Source organism: Vulpes vulpes, chromosome 5 (assembly GCF_048418805.1).
Source record: "Vulpes vulpes isolate BD-2025 chromosome 5, VulVul3, whole genome shotgun sequence".
Lineage (NCBI taxonomy): Eukaryota > Metazoa > Chordata > Mammalia > Carnivora > Canidae > Vulpes > Vulpes vulpes.
This window is the reverse complement of record NC_132784.1, coordinates 36,729,214-36,748,495: the sequence shown is the minus strand read 5'-3', so window position 1 is coordinate 36,748,495 and position 19,282 is coordinate 36,729,214. Positions and strand designations below refer to the sequence as shown.

Sequence of the window (19,282 nt, the reverse complement as noted above, 5' to 3'; positions counted from 1 at the left end):
ATGTAGACAGTGAATCTCACAACTGTTTGGTTTCAGGAACCACTGTACACTTAAAAATTATTGAGGACCCCAAAGAACTTTTGTTTATATAGGTTACAGCTATAAATATTTACCATATTAGAAGTCAAAATTGAAAGACTTTTTAAGAAATCTATTGATTATTTATTCACAACTTACCATAATATATATATATATATATATATATATATTTAAAACTATATTTTTCAAAACAAAAATATTAGTAAGAAGATGGGTAGTACTTCACTTCTTTGTACATTTTTTTAAAGATTTTATTTTCAAGAAATCTCTATACCCAGCGTGGGGCTCAAATTCACAACCCCAAGATCAAGAGTTGTATGTTCTACTGACTGAGCCAGGTAGGCACCTTAAGTTTTGTGAAAAATTTTTTAAAGATTTTTTATTTATTTATTCATGAGAGATACAGAGAGACAGGCAGAGACACAGGCAGAGGGAGAAGCAGGTTCCCTGCAGGGATCCCGATGCGGGACTGGATCCCAGGACCCTGGATCACGCCCTGAGCCTGAAGCAGATGCTCAACCACTGAGCCATCCAGTTTTATAAAATTTTTAACAAATGATTTAATAGAGAATAACTAGACTGTTGTGTTACTTTCTGTATTAACTTTGTTCTGATATATTAATTTGGTTGAATTATGTGAAAATAATCTGTTGTTAGATATGTAGCTGGAAAAGGAAGGTGTATTTTAATAGCCTTTTCAAATAATTGTAGACTTTATCTTTTAACACCATGCCAATAAGTAGTTTCTTAAAAGTTAGTTGTAATGTAGAATCTGACCTCATATTGATGAAATTTCACACTGTGATATAAAAATCTGTTGGTCTTATCTTGCGTTTTGAATAGATCTGTTACCCATGTGTGATGCTGTCACAACAATCTGCGGTCATTTGGGATGGCACGGAGAATTAGACAGATCTTCCCAACGTTGACACATGTCATTATACAGTTATCAAAAAAATCCCATTTGTTAGTATCAGCATCAATCCCATCAGAAAGGCCTTTTAATGTTGTGATGCTGTCAAGTTCCTAGTGGCAGTTACAAGTTTTCCAAATTTCTAATTTTAACTTAAAAGCTTGAATTTCATCCTTGGCAGCAGATACTATTTTCCTTAAACTGACTGGCTCACTTTGTTCATTTTTGAGAAACGTATAACTAGTAGTACCCAAGTCTGAATAGCTACAGTTTTTCTGTTGATTGCCCTTTCAAGTAAAAATGGTATTCCATATAAAAAAAGTAGCTAATTCAGCTTGAAACTCAAATGATCATAAAAATTTAAAAAATAATGTATTTAGACATCTTTCCTAAGTGTTTTCTCTTTTGATATTCAGAATATTAAAAAAAATTATGAACTTAAGGATTAAGAATTAATAAAGTTAATAATTTTCATTGTTTCATGAAAGATATTCTTAGTCAACATGGTGAAACAATACCAAAAATATTGTATTATCATTAAAATAGGCTTGACTCTGCAGATCACATAAAAGCATCTTGAGAAACACTGAGTCCCTAGACCATACTTTGAGAAGTGATGTAGACAGTTTCAACAAATTAGCCTATATTCTGAGACATTCAAGAAGCCTATTTCCTTTCAAATGGGAATAGTTCTGCATCCTCGAAGTAGAAATTGATAAAGTAGGAGAGGTCTGGGGGGCTTAGTTGATTAAGTGTCTGACTCTTGGTCTCAGCTCAGGTCTTGATCTCAGGGTCATGAGTTCAAGCCCTGCTTTGACTCCATGCTGGGCACAGAGCCTACTTAAAAAAATAAAAAATAAAAAAAAAAGTAAATGTCATTCTTCCTCTTTATTCTTCTTATTGCTATTTTATTATTATTATTATTATTACTATTATTATTATTATTACTACTACTACTACTACTACTTTCATTTGTGAAGGGATTGAAAAACTTCAGTATTCCCAGTCACTGTCTTTCAGTAAGAGATTATTAAAAGTCAAGAAGCATCTTGGATCATATAACCTGACACATTTACCTAGACTTCACGTTTAGAAATAAGAACTCAACTGTCTTCAGAGCCCACTAGCCAGAGTCATAGAGAAGGCACACTGGTGAAAGTAGAGAGAGTACTTTCCATTTTAGGGCATTTCAATAAAAATATTTCTATTAGATGTTACAGTGGCCAAATTACCTGAGTCTGTGACCTAGTTGGAAGCTAAAATTGACTTTGCATTCCCAGATTTCCCCAAATATGTCAAGGCCACATGATTTTGTGTGATTTGTGATTTACCTCATTATAGGTAATCAGACTCTACATATATTATCCAACATTGGATGGGTACATATTTTTTTTAAAGATTTTATTTATTTATTCATGAGAGAGAGAGAGAGAGAGAGAGGCAGAGACACAGGCAGAGGGAGAAGCAGGCTCCATGCAGGGAGCCCGATGTGGGACTCGATCCCGGGTCTCCAGGATCACACCCTGGGCCGAAGGCAGGCGCTAAACCACTGAGCCACCCGGGCTGCCCTGGATGGGTACATCTTATAGTGGAAAGTAACTCTCTTTATCATTATTTTAGGACGTTAGATGTGCCTGAACTAATCCCATGCATAGCAGAATGCATGCTCACCCTGTGATGACAATGACTTTCTTTTCATGGGGCCATTTTCCTGGGTAACACTAAACTTACATGGCTAAATCTAAAGAATAACTGAGGCAGGCAGAAATTTAATTATGAACTGTTGGCATCTGTGTCAGCAAGAAAAAAAATACCAGTTTTCACAGCTTAATAACTATATTCCTCAAAATAACCAATACTTGCTTTTAATTTTTATGCTTTCTGAATGCAAAATATTTTTTTTCTTGTTGTATACTCTGGTTTTCTTTATTAAATGCCTGCCTCAATGGAATATCAAACACTTTTTTCCAATTGGAAATGAAAGGACACTGCAGGCTACAGTGGGATATTCTCTTTGATTTCTTCCCAGGCATAAGAGTTACAAATTAATTTAACTTCACAGAGTGAGTTCCCTGTCTGCATCCTCAATTTCAAGCTAACCAACTGTTCACCTGCTGGCTCCTTAGCCATCCCCCATCTAGTTCTGTTTCAGGAAATTCAGCAGGTACCTTGTTGTCTTCAAACACAAGCAGGTATAATAATATGTGCTCTGAGTGAAAAATTCCATCAAACTCCTTCTAACTCTGTGTTTAGAGTGTCTTTTATTAAAAACCAGCCTAATCCAGACTGATCATAGGAGTCAAAATGTATTTAATAATAATAATAATAAAAAAAACCCTCCATCTGGCTAAAAGCCAAGAAGCTTTGAACAGAGAAGAGAACCATTTCTCAGGAGCTAGTAGTCATCACTCCATGATTCTATTACTTCCCTTCCTCATTTACACCAATTCAGTACTAAAAATGACATTCCCTCTCTGTAAATATTCCTACATCTGTTCATATTTCCTCTTTCTTTCCCCATGTACACACACATACTGCTATTTGTAGATAGAGTTTGGAAGAAGAAAGCGGAGTGTCTATTCTTATCATTGGCATATGGCTATAGCCCTTCTGTCTCACAGGCAAATTTTGAGTCTATCAGTTTCATTTTGTAGCAGGGTTGAAGGAAGTGGTTTTTCATTTATAGAATGATTTTTTTTTTTTTTGGTAATGTCACAGCTGACAGTAGAGTCTCAGAAAACAAATGCTGTCATTATGATATGTCAAAGTTAGTTTAGAGAACCCAGAAATCTTCATAATTTATATAAATGCATACAGTAGCATTTAAATTTTTCTAGCAAATTATTTATTCTAACTGTTGTTTTTGTTAAAGAACGAAAAAAAAAAAAGGACTTGGGTTATTTTCTATTGGGCCAATGTTGAAAAAATAAAGGTAACGCCCATGGCTCATGACTAAATATGTCTTTTTTATGCTCTAGGAATAAACTGATACCAAGCAGGACCAGAGAAGGAAGCTGTACCAGTCTCTTCATTGATTTTTGTGACTTCTGCACTCATAGGTTATAGGCTTGGCTTCTACACATGCTCAGAGAAAGCCTCTTGTTTGTGAGTCGGGGCAGATTGCCAGACCCTTTAGACGCCTGCCCTGGGGCTGCTAAGTGTCATATTCCTAGTAAATGCAGAGCTGACTATATATCAGCCCTAAAAGACTCCTGGGAAAAGAAAGACTCTTTTTCAAGGAGTCTCCATTCCTTCTTATAGAGGACAATCCCAGGTAGACTGTTTTTGCTTTTGACCTTATATGAAATAGCAACATATCAGGGGATGGGAGTTAAGAGGTCACATAAACAATATCTAATATCACTCAAGGTCAAGAATGAAAATAGAAAAACTGGTGGAACTGGTGAAAGAGTGATCCCTAGTGATATTAGAATGATAGGCATGGCAAGAAGAATGTAATAGATTCCCCAGTATTTCAAATACTTTTAACTTGGAATTCTGGACTAGATAGATGCCTCCAAAAAAGCACTGAAACATGAAGATTTTTTTTTTTAACAAATTCAAGAATCAAAGGGAAATTGTCTATGTATCCACTGCAAGTCAGCTTAGGCTTACTAATATATAAACTTTATTACACTTGAATGGGATTTCATCAACCCCATATGAAACACTGATTATCTCTACTATCTTACATTAGTTAAAAGACCTGACTTACAATAAGTAATTCTAATATAGCATGACTGTTCATTTGTTTCCATCCTCTGCCCACCCCTGATTCTCAAAGAGGGCAAGCTAAAGCTATCATGGTAGAGAGCTAGGGGGTGGAATGCATCATGATATGGAAATTGGTCATTTCACTACATCAGTTGTATATAATAAAAGGCATTCTATTTCCTTTTGGTGTGCTTTTTATGACAATATAAACCAGCTTAAAACCATTATTTTCTAAATTAATTTAAAAGAGGATAATCTCATAGTTTATGAAATTGATTTTTGACACTTAATGATTGTGCCTTAGTATGGCTTATAGTTTCATGGGTTTTGTAGATTTATTTAGATTATTTAGAGAGAGAGTGAGAGAGAGAGAGAGAGTGGTGGGAGAGGCAGAGGGAGAAGGAGAGAAATCCTCAAGTAGACTCTGCATTGAGTATGGAGCTTGATCCCAGGATTACAAGATCATGACCTGGGCTGAAATCAAGAGTCAGCCATTCAACTGACTAAGGCACCCAGGTACCACTCAATTTATTTGTTTGTTTGTTTGTTTGTTTGTTTATTTGAGAGAGAGAGAATATGGGGAGCATGGGGAGGAGGGACAGAGAGAGAGAGAGGCAGAAAGAGAATCTTAAGCAGTCTCTACCTCCAGCACAGAGCCCACTGGGGGCTCTATCTCATGACCCTGAGATCCTGACCTGAGCCAAAAATCAAGAGTCAGACACTCAACCAACTGAATCACCCAGGTGCCCCTAGTTTTTAATAATTAGAGTTTGTCTAGCAAACTTGAGCTCTTAAACACTGTGAGTATGAAGGCAGAGTTGGAGATGAATGTGGAAAGACATAATAAATCAGGGCCTTGGTAGTGAGAAAATTTGGAAAGGCTGTTCTAGGCCAACCTCTTCTCTTAACAGATAAAGAAACTAAGAGTTTTAGAAGAGTCAGTGAATTGCTGTAATTGCTAATAAAGATCAAGCACCAGAAGTCTTATTTATCTTCTAACTCTGCTTTCTAAGCTAGTGCCTCTTGCAATATTTTATATAGCAAATAAAATAATATTGTTGGAAAGGTTAGGGTGAAAATCATGTAGCAACGCATTGCTAGAAAAAAAAATAGTTGAGTATACTCTGCCTTTTAATAGATGTGAAAATCAAATGCAGAAACATAATGCTGTGGATAAATGGCATAAAATACAAGTAACTACCATTGAACAAATGAGTACTTAGATATCCAGATTCAAAATTAGTTAATTTAGTCTCAGATAAATAGTCTTGACATGAGAATCAAATTCTTTAAGACTGGAATTTCTAAATACCAAAGTAATTACAACAGTTGCTAAGGACTTAGCAATTCCAGACATTGAATTTGCTTCTTAAGTTAAAACCTCACAACCACCTTAAGAAATATGTGACATTATTCTCTACATTTTGTAAAATAAATAAGGATTTAGATTAAGTAAATTGCCCTACATTGTACCACTCGTAAGTGGTAGGACTGAGATTTGTACTTAGTCTAGTGTCATATTCTGTGCTTTTAGCCAGTTATTATAATAATAGTTCAATTGATCAATATTAACTCAATATGAAACAGACTGTGGTAGTCCACATGCTGACTCCTTCATGCAATCTGAATTAAATCTGATATAATACTTAGGAAATGTGGACTTCACATCGTTCAAATATAATATATTCTTATATTTCATTCTTTTCTATGTACATGTAAGAGAGAAGAAGAAATCATTTTATCCAACTTAGATCCATGAATGGTTAATAGCATTCTATTTATAGCATGATGTAAGAACTAGTTTTATTTAAAACTAGCCTTAAAAAAGGCAAACTATGGGAAAATCCTTTCATGCAGTGAAAACATTAAGTGTGATACAAAAATATCAGTAATACATTAATCCAATTTGCTCTTCACTTTCTTATTTCTGTTTTTCTTTGTGTATCTTTATATCATGAAATATATTACTCAAAAACCTTCAAGGATTCCCAACCATCAATAAAGGGAATAGAATCACGTCTATGTTCCTAGGCATAAGACTCAAGGTTCTCCAAAAAAATAGGTTCAGCTTCTCATTCCAGATTTATATCTGCTATCATCCTATAAATGGTTATTCCAGAATATCTAGCAAAGGAATCATCTCTACAGAGTCTGCAAATTTTCCACCTAGAACTGACTTATTCTTTGTGCTGATTTGGAACTAGATATGTTTACCTGAATTTACCATTCCCTACCTTATGTTAATCATATGGCTACATGAATTAACTGTCTGGCTCAATGGTAAATTTAAAAACAGAGAATGTGTCTCCTTTGCTTTTTTTTTTTTTTTTGACAAACTATTATTCTGCAGAAATTATAAAAGAAATGGTAGCAAAATATAATTAACTTTGTAATATATGCAGTATTTAGTCACATTAAAAAATTTCATGTACCCATCAATAATAAATTCTTCGTGTTGAACACAATTCTGAAACTGTTTTAAAACTGAAAAGATAGTTTTCCTTTAAATGATATGAATTTTGAAATGTTTCTGTTAAAATACATTTCAATAAAAATAAATGTAATACAGAAAAATCATTCAAAATATACTTTAGTCTAATTGATTCCATTAAAAGGCAGTGCTTCTAATTGTACAGATATTTAGAGTTCAGGTCTACCCAGGACCCAGAGTCATTTAATTGCAGTTAAAAGAATGAACAATAGATTCAATTACCAATTGATCAATTCAATTAGGCCATTAAGAAAACTGAAATAAGAGTTTCAGTGTATGGGCCAGTTATTTTAGTCAACCTTAGTGCCCAAAGCAGATTTATAATTCAGCAATTCAATCTACTGCTTGGCACTCAGATGTTATGAGAACTGAATAAAGTGAACTTGATAATCCTGGTGGCTCCTCAATACCTCGTTCCCCATCACATGCGACAAAATATCTTAAACCATCTGAATCTTACTTAGTGGTGTATTGTCAATATTAAAACAAAAACAAAAACCTTTACGACAATTTAATATCAACTTACTCTGTTAAAAATGTATAATTCCTCATAAACAATTCAATTTCTGTCTTAAAACATTAATCAATTACTGATTTCCCTACCTTTGAATGAAATAAATAATTATTCATTTAATCTAGAAAATATAAAATGTTATGGGGAAATCTCATCTAAAAATCTGCAATTTATTTTGAACACCAAATAGCACCACTTGAATAGCACCACTATTCCATACCCTGTCTCCGGTTAAATACCACCACCTAGCCTTTACTGAGCCTGGACCCCATCCTCTCCCTCATACGCCTTATGTGATATGCTTCTGAGATCTATCCTTAATTAAGATCTCCTCCCTCGTCTTCATTTCTGTACCCTGTCTGATGCTACTTTAGTAGCCACTATGGGTTAATTCCCTCCAGGTTAATGCTGCACATCCTATCTTATCTGCCTCCCTTCAGTTTATCTCCCATACTTCCAGTTTGTCTGCTCCTACCCTCCCCGTGCCCTATGACCCAGTTAAAAAGACTTAGTTCAGGTCCCCTGAAAAGCTATTATGTCTCCTTTCTCTATGCTGTGCTGGTGCTGCTCTTTTGTCCTGGTGTACACTTACTTGCTTTTCAAAATTGGCACCTGGTGTTTCTTTTTATGTGAGGGAATGCCATTCTGTTTCTTCCTTCACAGCACAGTCTACTTGCTTTGCCTGTTTTCCCCACTACGCTATTGCTGTTTTAGGGCACAGTCTCCTGAGCTTGTATTCCTAGCAACCAGCACGATGACAGGCATATAAAATTCAGTCAAATTTTGTTGAATAAGGTATTTATTTACTTAATAAACAGACTGACATTGCTTGTTGAAAAGCAACATCTCAAAAGAACTATTTGATTCTTAAAATCTGAATTTAATGGATCTCAGTTACTTGGTGACATTCAAGCATGAGCACTTAATATATAAAAGGGGCAACTTTTATTTTACATAAACCTGAATAGAATATCAGATTATATATTAATTAGTACTAGATGACTCTCTACACACATTAACATTTATGTTTCATTTGTTTCACAAAAACAGATAACATCATCAGTCAAGATGGTGCTTAAATGATCATGAAGGAGATATATCTTTTTAAAGAGTGGTGACCATTTGGGTACCACTTTGATGCTTATAAGAGATATTAATAATTTGATGGTTTCCTATTTTAATTCACTCCATCCTACCTGATTAAATAAGCACAAGAATAGAGTGGGTCATCTATCTATGTAATTTATTACTTCTTTAGATTGATACTTACAGAAAACAGAAATTGATTCAGAAAGGATTAGCTAGATTTAAAAAATGAGAAAACCATAAGTGGCAATTAAAAGAAACTGAGATTGACCTCCATCCATCCAATCATTCATTCTCTCACTCAATTTTGTGCTCGTTGTGGATCTGTATATTTGACCTCTAAATCAACTTGCAAAGTCAAGGATAAACGGGACAAACATATGCTCCTTTAGCAGATCCTTATGTGGTCAATAGCATGTGAGACAGGTGTAACCAAGTATGGCAATAATGTGTGTGTGTGTGTGTGTGTGTGTATGTTTACTAGCCCACCTCAAACTTTTCTTAAGTTTATATTTGAATTAACAGAACTTGGAGAAAATTTATCATTAACTATAATGACTTCAAAAATTTTCAGTTTCCATTCAGATAAAAAAAATATCCACACATCTCCAAAGTACCCCAACATATTTTTGACTTAGCCAAACTAACAATATGAAATTTGGCTTTAATAAATCTCCACAGATTACAATGCAAATGTATCTTACAAGGTGAATAAATAAATGTAAATGGTGATTTGATGATTATGTCTCTGTGTCTTTCAAAACTTCCTATTTCACATTTAATATTTAATTAGTCCAACTTTATCCCTTAATACCTCTGGAAACAGACCTTTCAGTCATATTAAGATAGGCTAACATAGTCTTGCCAATTTTCTATGTGGCTTACCTAGGCTTCCCATCTGATTGACTTAGATGCATTATTAAGGACATATGAATATAAATATTTAAAAATCTTTGTGTATCTAATGGATGCCTAAATAAATGCATATGTGTGTTGGGAATAAATGCCACATTTGCATCTGTCACTGCCTAGTGGATGGAAGGAAACAGTGGTGCTGATGGTTATTGACACATTTAAGTCAGAATCCCTGTGACTGATGGAAGAGAGAGTACACAAAAGAATTAGAAGAGGTTTCAGAGATGTCCTTATCAAAGTAGCTGGAAATGTTTAAATTGCCAGTGCACTTTTGAAGTGACTTAGAAATGTTACCCTCTACCTAGCTCAAGGACTTTGATAACTACACTCCACAAGCCAAGACAAAAGCCAACATCAATGCTTTGATAGTGAGCCTGCCACAACTACTCAAGTGTGTGCCTTCTTTGTGATGTTCAGAAGTGAGTCTTTGCAAACTCTACAAGTGTCACTAAGTGAGAAAGTAGATGTTACATAGATAGAAGATAGTAGCAGTTATTGGAAGAGAAGAGATGTTAGAAAATCTCCAGTCTAACCTGGGTTATTTAGGAGAGGCAAAGGATCCCAGAGTCTTAGATGTGCCAGTGGAGAGAAAAGAAGGTAAGACATAGAGAGAAACAATGTTCCTTACCATAGTAACAAGAGTCACACTTTATTGTAATGACTTACACGTCCATATTCACCTAGAACTCTAATAAGCCAGGCTCTGTGTCAGTCTTAATCATTACTACATCCTTACACTTAGCATAATGCTTCTCAGAAATGAGTATATCAATCGATGAGTAAATGAATGTCCAGTATTAACCTGGGGAAGGTTCTTCATCTTGCAGAGCCCACCTTCATCCTTGGAAAATGGGGATAATGGTCACTACCTCTTATAATGTTATCAGAGGATAATAAAACAATACAATAATGATGCTTAGCAGCAATCTTTACACAAAGAAGCACTCATTGCTTATTAATGGGATGAGTGAAAGCATCCATAAATGAAGCCAACTATAAGGAAAATACGTGTTTCTCTGAAAACTTCCACTATGAGACTGGGAAGAATAAGAAAAGCTTTTGGCATAGCCTCATTGAATGGTTCATTTAGAAAAAAAGAAAGAAAGAGAAAGAAGAAAGAAACAAAGAAAGAAACAAAGAAACAAAGAAACAAGGAAACAAAGAAACAAGTAAACAAAGAAACAAAGAAACAAAGAAAGAAAATGCATATAAAACAAAACCCCAGAACTTAAAGACAATTACAAAGCATTTGCAAAAGGAAAAGTCGTGGTTCAAACTACTTCAAAGAACGTAATTCTGAAGCAAAGAAAGAGCACAGCCATACCTGACAAAATTCTGACTTCTGCTTCATTTCCCGCTCTTGAGCTGGCTGGATTCCGGGCTAAGCACCGATAGATTCCAATGTCCCCTGGTTGAAGTCTGCTGATCTGCAAGGCTCCAGAGGGCAAGACCACCACCCGGGAGTCTCCTGGGATGGGAGGCAGGTCTTGTTGGTTTTTCTGCCAATGTATGGTTGGCATGGGCTCCCCAATGACGTCACACTTGAGTAGGACCGTGTCCCCCATAAAGCCTGTGACAGAATCTGTCTGGGACAGAAACCTCAGTGGTCCTAGGGGAAAAACAAGAACGGAAGGATAATCTTTCAGATAAGGAATGATAATCACCAATGAAAATAATCACACCTGTATTCTTCATAGAAGATTGTATTTCATGTTTTGTCACATTTTATCTCCTTTGCTCTTACTGTCCTACCATGTTATGTGTCTGGCATTACAACAGTTACTGTAGCTTAAAAAAAAAGGATGAAGATATTGCCATTAATCCCTAGAAGCTTACTATTTTGTCATTCTTAGTTCATAAAGCTGCCTTGTAAAATAAACAGAGTACATAGGATCATCCTAATTTTACACACAAGGAAATAAATTGAGGTTCAGAGAAATGGAATTCCACACACACATTCACACAATGCTACAAAGACCTGGTTATTTTATTTTATTTTATTTTATTTTATTTTATTTTATTTTATTATTTTATTTTATTTTATATTTATTATTTTTCAGCAGGCACTAAACTCAGTTGTGGAACTTGAATTCATGACCTTGAGATTAAGAATCCTGTGCTCTACTGACTGAGCCAGCCAGGCACCCGAAGATCTAGTTCTTCTGAATCCTGGTCCTGTGTGCTTCCAATTACAAGGCTTTGGAAAAAGAACTATGAAGTTAAGGAGATTCACAAAAGACTGGTGATACGGCATAGCCTCCAGCCATTTCAAGAAAGATGAGTAGCATTAACCACCAATTACAATAACAGAGAACACTCTTGTATGGGTGGACTGTTTAAGGTCAATGATTATCAGTATGTTCCATTTACGGTTGTGGGATACTGAGAAAATGAATTAGATTAGCTTATGTTTCTAACCTGACTGGGCCATCTACTCTGCATGATTCCGTTGGCAACTTGTTTCATTTTTATGGGTGGTAATATGGGGTAAGAGCTAACTCAACCCACACAACCACTGTGATGTTCATATACAATTAACTCATGAAAAAAGATGCATTCATATGGATGATTAAGCAAATGCAGGGAAAAGAAAAAAAAATAACAAAAAGAAAATAATTTGGCCATTACTGAGCATGAGCATGATGAAAAAGAAGTCTCCTACATCATGATGTTGCACATGAGAAGGGTAGAAAATATTTTGATCCTGCCCTCTTGAGCCCCCTTTTTGTGAACAGATGGATATTTATGACCCTAGGGCTTTAACTGAGAAAACATTTTTTAAATAATGACAAACAAACAAATTTGAATGAATTATGCCATCACTGATAGAACATTAGCAATTTTATTTTCTAGAGTTCATTTAATTAAATAATTTTAAATTCCTTGATTCATGTTTCATTCAATACAGGTAATATTCCAATATTTTGATTTTCACTTGTATCTTACTGGAATTGTTTTCATTGCATGTGCATTTCATTATAAAACTTAATTCATTCATCATTTTGGGGTTCATCTCAAGGTTTTCTGATCATATTTTATGTTACTGTGATTTTTTTTATTTTATTTTATAGATTTGTTTTAACGAAGTCAAAATTTCCTAGGTCTGGGATCAAATTTTACCAATAAATCTTCCATGAATATGTAGTCAATAACAAATTCTACTTGTGCTCAGTTTTAACTACTATTAGTTTTATTTTGGGTCTTTTAATTCTCATAAACCTAACTTTCATGACAATCTGATAAAAATTGTGTTGGAGTCCAAAGGGGAAAGGCAAGATGACTTAGTTTAAACATCATAATTTAATACGGGAGACAGGGATCCCTGGGTGGCGCAGCGGTTTGGCGCCTGCCTTTGGCCCGGGGCGCGATCCTGGAGACCCGGGATCGAATCCCACGTCGGGCTCCCGGTGCATGGAGCTTGCTTCTCCCTCTGCCTGTGTCTCTGCCCCCCTCTCTCTCTCTGTGTGTGACTATCGTAGATAAATAAAAATTAAAAAAAAAATAAAATAAAAAAAAAATACGGGAGACAATCATAAACCTGTAGAAAAGTCTCCTTCCCTAGGTGATAGTGGAATCCCATATCTCTTTCAGATATTAGAATATTTGAGCCACCAGATAACTGAATCTATGAAATAGGAAATTATAGCAATATCACACATGGGATATGTAGGTGCTGCCAAAGATTGTTTACCACTCATTATATCTTCGTTCACATTAACAGACATGCAGATCTATAAATGCAGTATTAAGGTTGTTCTTTAGTACAAACGATTAATTCTAGACCATGCAGAACCATTTATACATGGGCAAATATTAATTTATCAATCAAAATTTAGCCCACATATAAGGTACTAAAATTATTCATCTGGATCCCCAGCTGAGGCTTTAGAATCTGGATCCATGGACTTGTTTGTCTCCACACAACAAATGTATCTGCAGGGAGTGCCAACCACATGCATAATTCTATTCTTATTTATTATCCAGAATTAATAACTATGCTAGATTTACCACTGAGTAAAGAACAAAAGGAATCTGTTAACTTGTGTCCTGGCTCATTGTTCAAAGTCCAGGTTCTACACTCTTCGTAATGTAGTGTCTAGAGTCTATTCAAAAGAAGAACATTAATCTACACCTGATTGCTAAAGTATAGATTTAAAGCAAGTATTTAAACAGAGAATGGCTTGTACAAACCACACAAGGCAAAACTGCAATGAATAGTTGGCCAGATTGTGTGAGGGTTATATAGGACAATAGATTTTCAAACACTTTTTTTTCATTTAATAGTTTTTTTTCTTGGTCTCCACATCTCATACTTTATTTTGTAGCCAAGGAAATAAACATGCAAATTATGTTTTATAAAACAGGTAAGAGGGATCCCTGGGTGGCGCAGCGGTTTGGCGCCTGCCTTTGGCCCAGGGCGCGATCCTGGAGACCCGGGATCGAATCCCACATCGGGCTCCCGGTGCATGGAGCCTGCTTCTCCCTCTGCCTATGTCTCTGCCTCTCTCTCTCTCTGTGACTATCATAAATAAATAAAGATTAAAAAAAATGTTTAAAAAAAACAAAAAAACAGGTAAGAATAAAATATTTTGCTTAAGTTGATAAAATATCTGGATACTTATATATATTTAGCTATACAGTCTTATTTAGGTTATACACATTGGATACAGTTCTCAACACCTATTTTACATCTAAATGTATGTGATATTCCAAAAACTCACTAAGTTCTAGAGAATAAATAAAATAGAATGAAATATTAAATGAAAGAGTATAAGCACACCCTGGAGATATTGTAGGTTCAGTTCTAGAGCACCTCAATAAAGTGAATATTGTAATAAGGTAAGTTAAATGAACTTTTTATTTTGCTGGTTCATATAAAAGTTATGTTTACACTGTATTATAATCTATTAAGTGTCCAAAAACATTATGCAACATATCTTAATTTGAAAGTATTTTCTTGCCCCAAAGTGCTAAGCATCATCTGGGCTTTCAACAAGTTGAAATCTTTTTTTGCCAGTAGATGGTCTTGCCTTTCTGTTGATGGCTGCTGACTGATTGGTGGTGGTTGCTGAAGGCTTCGGTGGCTGCGGCAATTTCTTAAAATAAGACAATAATGAAGTTTGTTGCATTGATTGATTGTTCCTTTCATGAACAATTTCTCTGTAGCATGTGATAATATTTGATAGAATTTTACCCAGAGTAGAACTTCTTTCAAAACTGGAGTCAGAAAAAAACCAAACCAAACCAAACCAAAACAAAACAAAACAAACAAACAAAACTGGAGTCAGTCCTCTCAAACTCTGCAGCTGCTTTTCAACTAAGTTTATGTAATGTCCCAAATTCTTAATTTTCATTTCAATAATTTTCACAGCATCTTCACCCCGAGTAGATTCCATCTCAAAAAACCACTTTCTTTGCTCATCCATAAGAGGTGACTCCTCATCTATTCAATTTTTATCATCAAATTGCAAAAATCAGTCATGGCACCACTTCTAATTCTAGTTCCTTTGTTATTTCCACCACATCTGTAATACTTTCTCCAGTGAAATCTTGAACCCCTTCAACTCATCCATGAGGGTTGGAATCAACTTATTCCAAACTCCTACTAATGTTGGTATTTTGACCTCTTCCCATGAATCACATATGTGATTAGTGGCATCTAGAATGGTGAATCCCTTCCAGGTTTTTAGTTGACTGCCTTGTTGTGTCAGAGGAGTCACTATCCATGGCAACTATTGCCTTATAAAATGAATTTCTTAAATAAGACTTGAAAGTCAAAATTACTCGCTGGCCTATGGGCTGCAGAATAAATGTTGTGCTAGCAGGCATGAAAACATTAATCTTGCTGTGACTCTCCACCAGAGCTCTTGAGTGACCAGATGCATTGACAAAGAGCAGTAATATTTTGAAATGATTTTTTTCTCTGGGCAGTATGTCTCAACAGTAGGCTTAAAATATTCAGTAAACCATGTTGTAAACACATGTGCTGTCATCTAGGCTTTGTTGTTCCATTTACAGAGCATAGGCAGGTGGATTTAGCACAATTCTTAAGAGCCCCAGAATTTTCAGAATGGTAAATGAGCCTCGCCTTCAACTTAAATTCATTAGATACAATAGTCCCTAATAAGAGAGTCAGGCTGTCCTTTGAAGCTTGGCCTTCCCCTCTCCAGGCATGAAAGTCCTAGATAACATCTTCTTCCAATAGAAGGATATCTTGTCTACATTGGAAATCTGTTGTCTAGAGTAGCCACCTTCATTAATTATTTTAGCTAGACCTTCTGGATAACTTGCCGCAGCTTCTATATCACCATTTGCTGTTTCTTCTTGAATTTTGATATTATTAAGATGGATTCTTTCCTTAAAATCCATTGAACAACAACAACAACAAAAAATCCATTGAACAACCACGGCTAGCTCCAAACTTCTCTTCTGCAGCTTTTTCATCCCTCTCAGCCTTCATAGAGTTGAAGAGATTTAGGATCCTGCTTTATTTCTAGGCTTTGGCTTAAGAGAATGTTGTGGCTGCTGTGAGTTTCTATCCAGACCACTAAACTTTCTCTGTATCAGCAGTAAGTCTGTTTCACTTTCTTATCATTTGTATGTTCACAGAAATAGCACGTTTAAATTCCTTCAAGAGCTTTTCCTCCACATTCACAATCTGGTTGATAGTTTGGGGCAAGAAGCCTAGCTTTTGGGTTGTCTTGGCTTCTGATTTACCTTCCTCACTAAGCTTACTAATTTCTAGCTTTTGTTTTAATAGGAGAGATGTATTATTTTTCCTTTTGAACACTTAGAGGCCACTAGAAAGTTATTCATTGGTCTAATTTCAATATTATTGTGTCTCAGGGAACAGGAAGACCCAAAAAGAGGGAAAAATGTGCAGGAAATGCCTGTTGACAGAGCAATCAGAGCACACAGAACATTCTATAATTCTTAATCTATAGATTAAGTTTGCCATCTTATATGAGTGTGGTTCACGGTACCTCAAAATAATTACAATCATAACATCAAAATCACTGATCATGGATGAGCATCACAAATATAATAATAATGAAAAAAGTTCGAAACACTAGAGGATTACTGAAATGTGACAGAGACACAAAGTAAACAGATGCTATTGGAGAAATGGGGCCAATGTACTAGTGTGACACAAGGTTGCCACAAACCTTAGATCTGTAAAAAATGCAGTATCTAGGAAGCAAAATAAAGCAAAGTGCAATAAAAAGAGGTATAGCTGAATTCAAGCTGATATTTCCTTTACATAAACCTCAACTGGGGGTAGAGGAATCATACACATGACATAAGATTGTATATCTATAAATTAGACTTAACGGAATTGACCAATATTCCACGTGCTTTTTCAGTATGTGCTCTATGATTATTTCATATTTTAATAAATGAGGTCAGAATTGCATCCTTCTTAAAATTTAATGATGTAATAATGTTTGAAAAGTTCAAGTAGTTGATTTTTGACATGGTGAGCAATTATAAACATGATCTGTACCTTTTTCTTTTTGTCTCTGCAAAGCAAACCCAACACATCAAAAAGCAATTGTAAGTTTACAAGGCTCTCTATGGCTTAAATTAACGCTCCCAATATTATGCCGAATTTTAGCAGTCACATCTCCTGGTGGTGCATATGACCTAACAACAGTATTAAAAGAAGAAGTTATAGGCTATCACCATAGTACAATATTTTCAAGGTATGAGTATGAGCACCTAGTAATGAACATTAAACTCACTGTAACTTGTAGAAATGAAATACAGTATTTTCGGAAGAGCCATTTAATGCTCTAAGGCAATACAAATGATTCCACGCTTCATTCATAGAGAGATCCACGTTTAATTTTAACTGGATCCACATGATAAATAGCTTCTTGGTCCACAAGAGCTTTTCCTGAAAAAAGTTTGACTCCAACATATCTGATCCATTGTAATCATAGCACAAGTGATCTTCCAGTGTCTACTCTTTTCTCACAGTAATATATTCCAAACATAGTAAAAGATCCGTGTTCCTAAATCACCAAAGGTCTTGCTTCACTTAAGAAACTCCAATGTCCCCAGTTTTTTCTAGTATTGTCTTGTACCCTAGATGCTGATACCTGAGAATCTAGCACAAGGCACTTTCCAGGCCCATCTGCCACAATTCCTACAAAATAATTTTTGGATCTATTGAACTGGTCTGCTCCCTAAACCTGCTTTCTCTTAACTGTATTTCTCATGTTTCCTATAAAGAGGGAAATATCTACATATTAAAACTGTAGTTATTCTTAAGGTACTGACTCAAAAAAAAAAAAAAAAACAACCTTTTTTTCTCAAATCTTGCTTCCTGGAAATCATCTCAGTATCTTTGGAATTTTAATAGCACTGGTAACTTATAAATAATATGACAAAGCCAATTATATCACTAGAAGGCTGAAAGATGTTTATATGTTTGTATATGTGGAGTTTTGGGTGGGGGGGGCAAGTGGTATCTTATGTCTCCAGAGTATATCAAATATCTACTGAAAGAAAAACAAAATACACAAGTATTTGTTGAGGTTCTAGGTGACTCTAAATGTTTAAAAAGAGCACTGAAACCTCTAAACGTTGATAATTGCATTTGAGTATTGGCTCTATCACAGTCTAACATACTCAGTGGCAGTCTGGGACAGTAAAGAAGGAAACATATGGATGTCAGATTATCTGGGGTCCCTTTTCTGCTTCACCAGTTAACCAGCTGGATGGCTTCAGGTAAGGTCTCAGTTTTTATCATTTGCACTATAATAAGTACCTTTAGAAATCACCTCACTCAATCCTCACAACAGACCTGTAAGTGTCACTGTCTCTCCTTCACAGATGGAAGTAGAATAGGAGCAAAACTCATTCAAAGGCTTACCATAGTAGGATTGTTTGTTTTAGTACTGAATTATTGTACTTCTTAAAACATCTTATTTCCCCAACCCATGGAAATGTCTCACGAGGCGTTTCTTCTATAGATCAGTACCCCCGTACTCCTCAACCCCCAAGAACCTGCACAGTGCTGGACACATTCTGTGGTTGAGTAAGCACATTGTGCCCTGGATTGAATTCTTACAGACAAACGTCAGCCTAAAATATGGCACTACTAAAAATTGTATATGAGCTTTCTTTTTCTTTTTTGTTTAATAAGTTTATTTTTGAGGCTTTCATGGAGGCCTTTCACTGTTAGCCTTGGAGGAAAGGCCGTTTCCAAAAATAAACTGCAGTCAAAGTTCTTACCTCCATACTTAGTCTGACCCAGGATGTATGGCAACTTTCAGTCTACCAACATCTGGATTCCTTGCAAGTGTCCCCTACCAGTCACCTTGCAGGTTCACACAACTGACAAAGACCAGCACACACTTCTGGAGGGATTAGTTTGGGAACTGTTAAAAGGAAAGAACATATTGCTTTGTATTTGGAAAAGTCAGACATGTATGGCTCCATTTTATCTCCTGTCCCAGAAATTATAAACCCAGAGCCTTATAATTCAAGTTTTATAAGTTCCTAATAATCAGAAAAAGTGCCTGGGCTTCGGGATCAGAAATTTTATTGATGTCAACTCTCCTAATTATAATTTCACAGTAAGTATTAAGTGCTGTTAGCAAGA

At 35.5% G+C, this 19,282-nt stretch overlaps 1 protein-coding gene across 4 annotated transcripts in view; it reads right to left on the bottom strand.

Moving 5' to 3' along the window:
• The window catches only part of DCC (DCC netrin 1 receptor), a 1,087,624-nt gene that overhangs the window by 575,133 nt on the left and 493,209 nt on the right, over nucleotides 1-19,282 (bottom strand). For all 4 annotated transcript variants that reach the window (XM_025997616.2, XM_072757871.1, XM_072757870.1 and 1 more), the window contains exon 3: nucleotides 10,997-11,281. In XM_025997616.2, coding sequence (XP_025853401.1) covers nucleotides 10,997-11,281 — 285 coding nt within the window. The remainder of the gene's footprint in view (nucleotides 1-10,996; nucleotides 11,282-19,282) is intronic.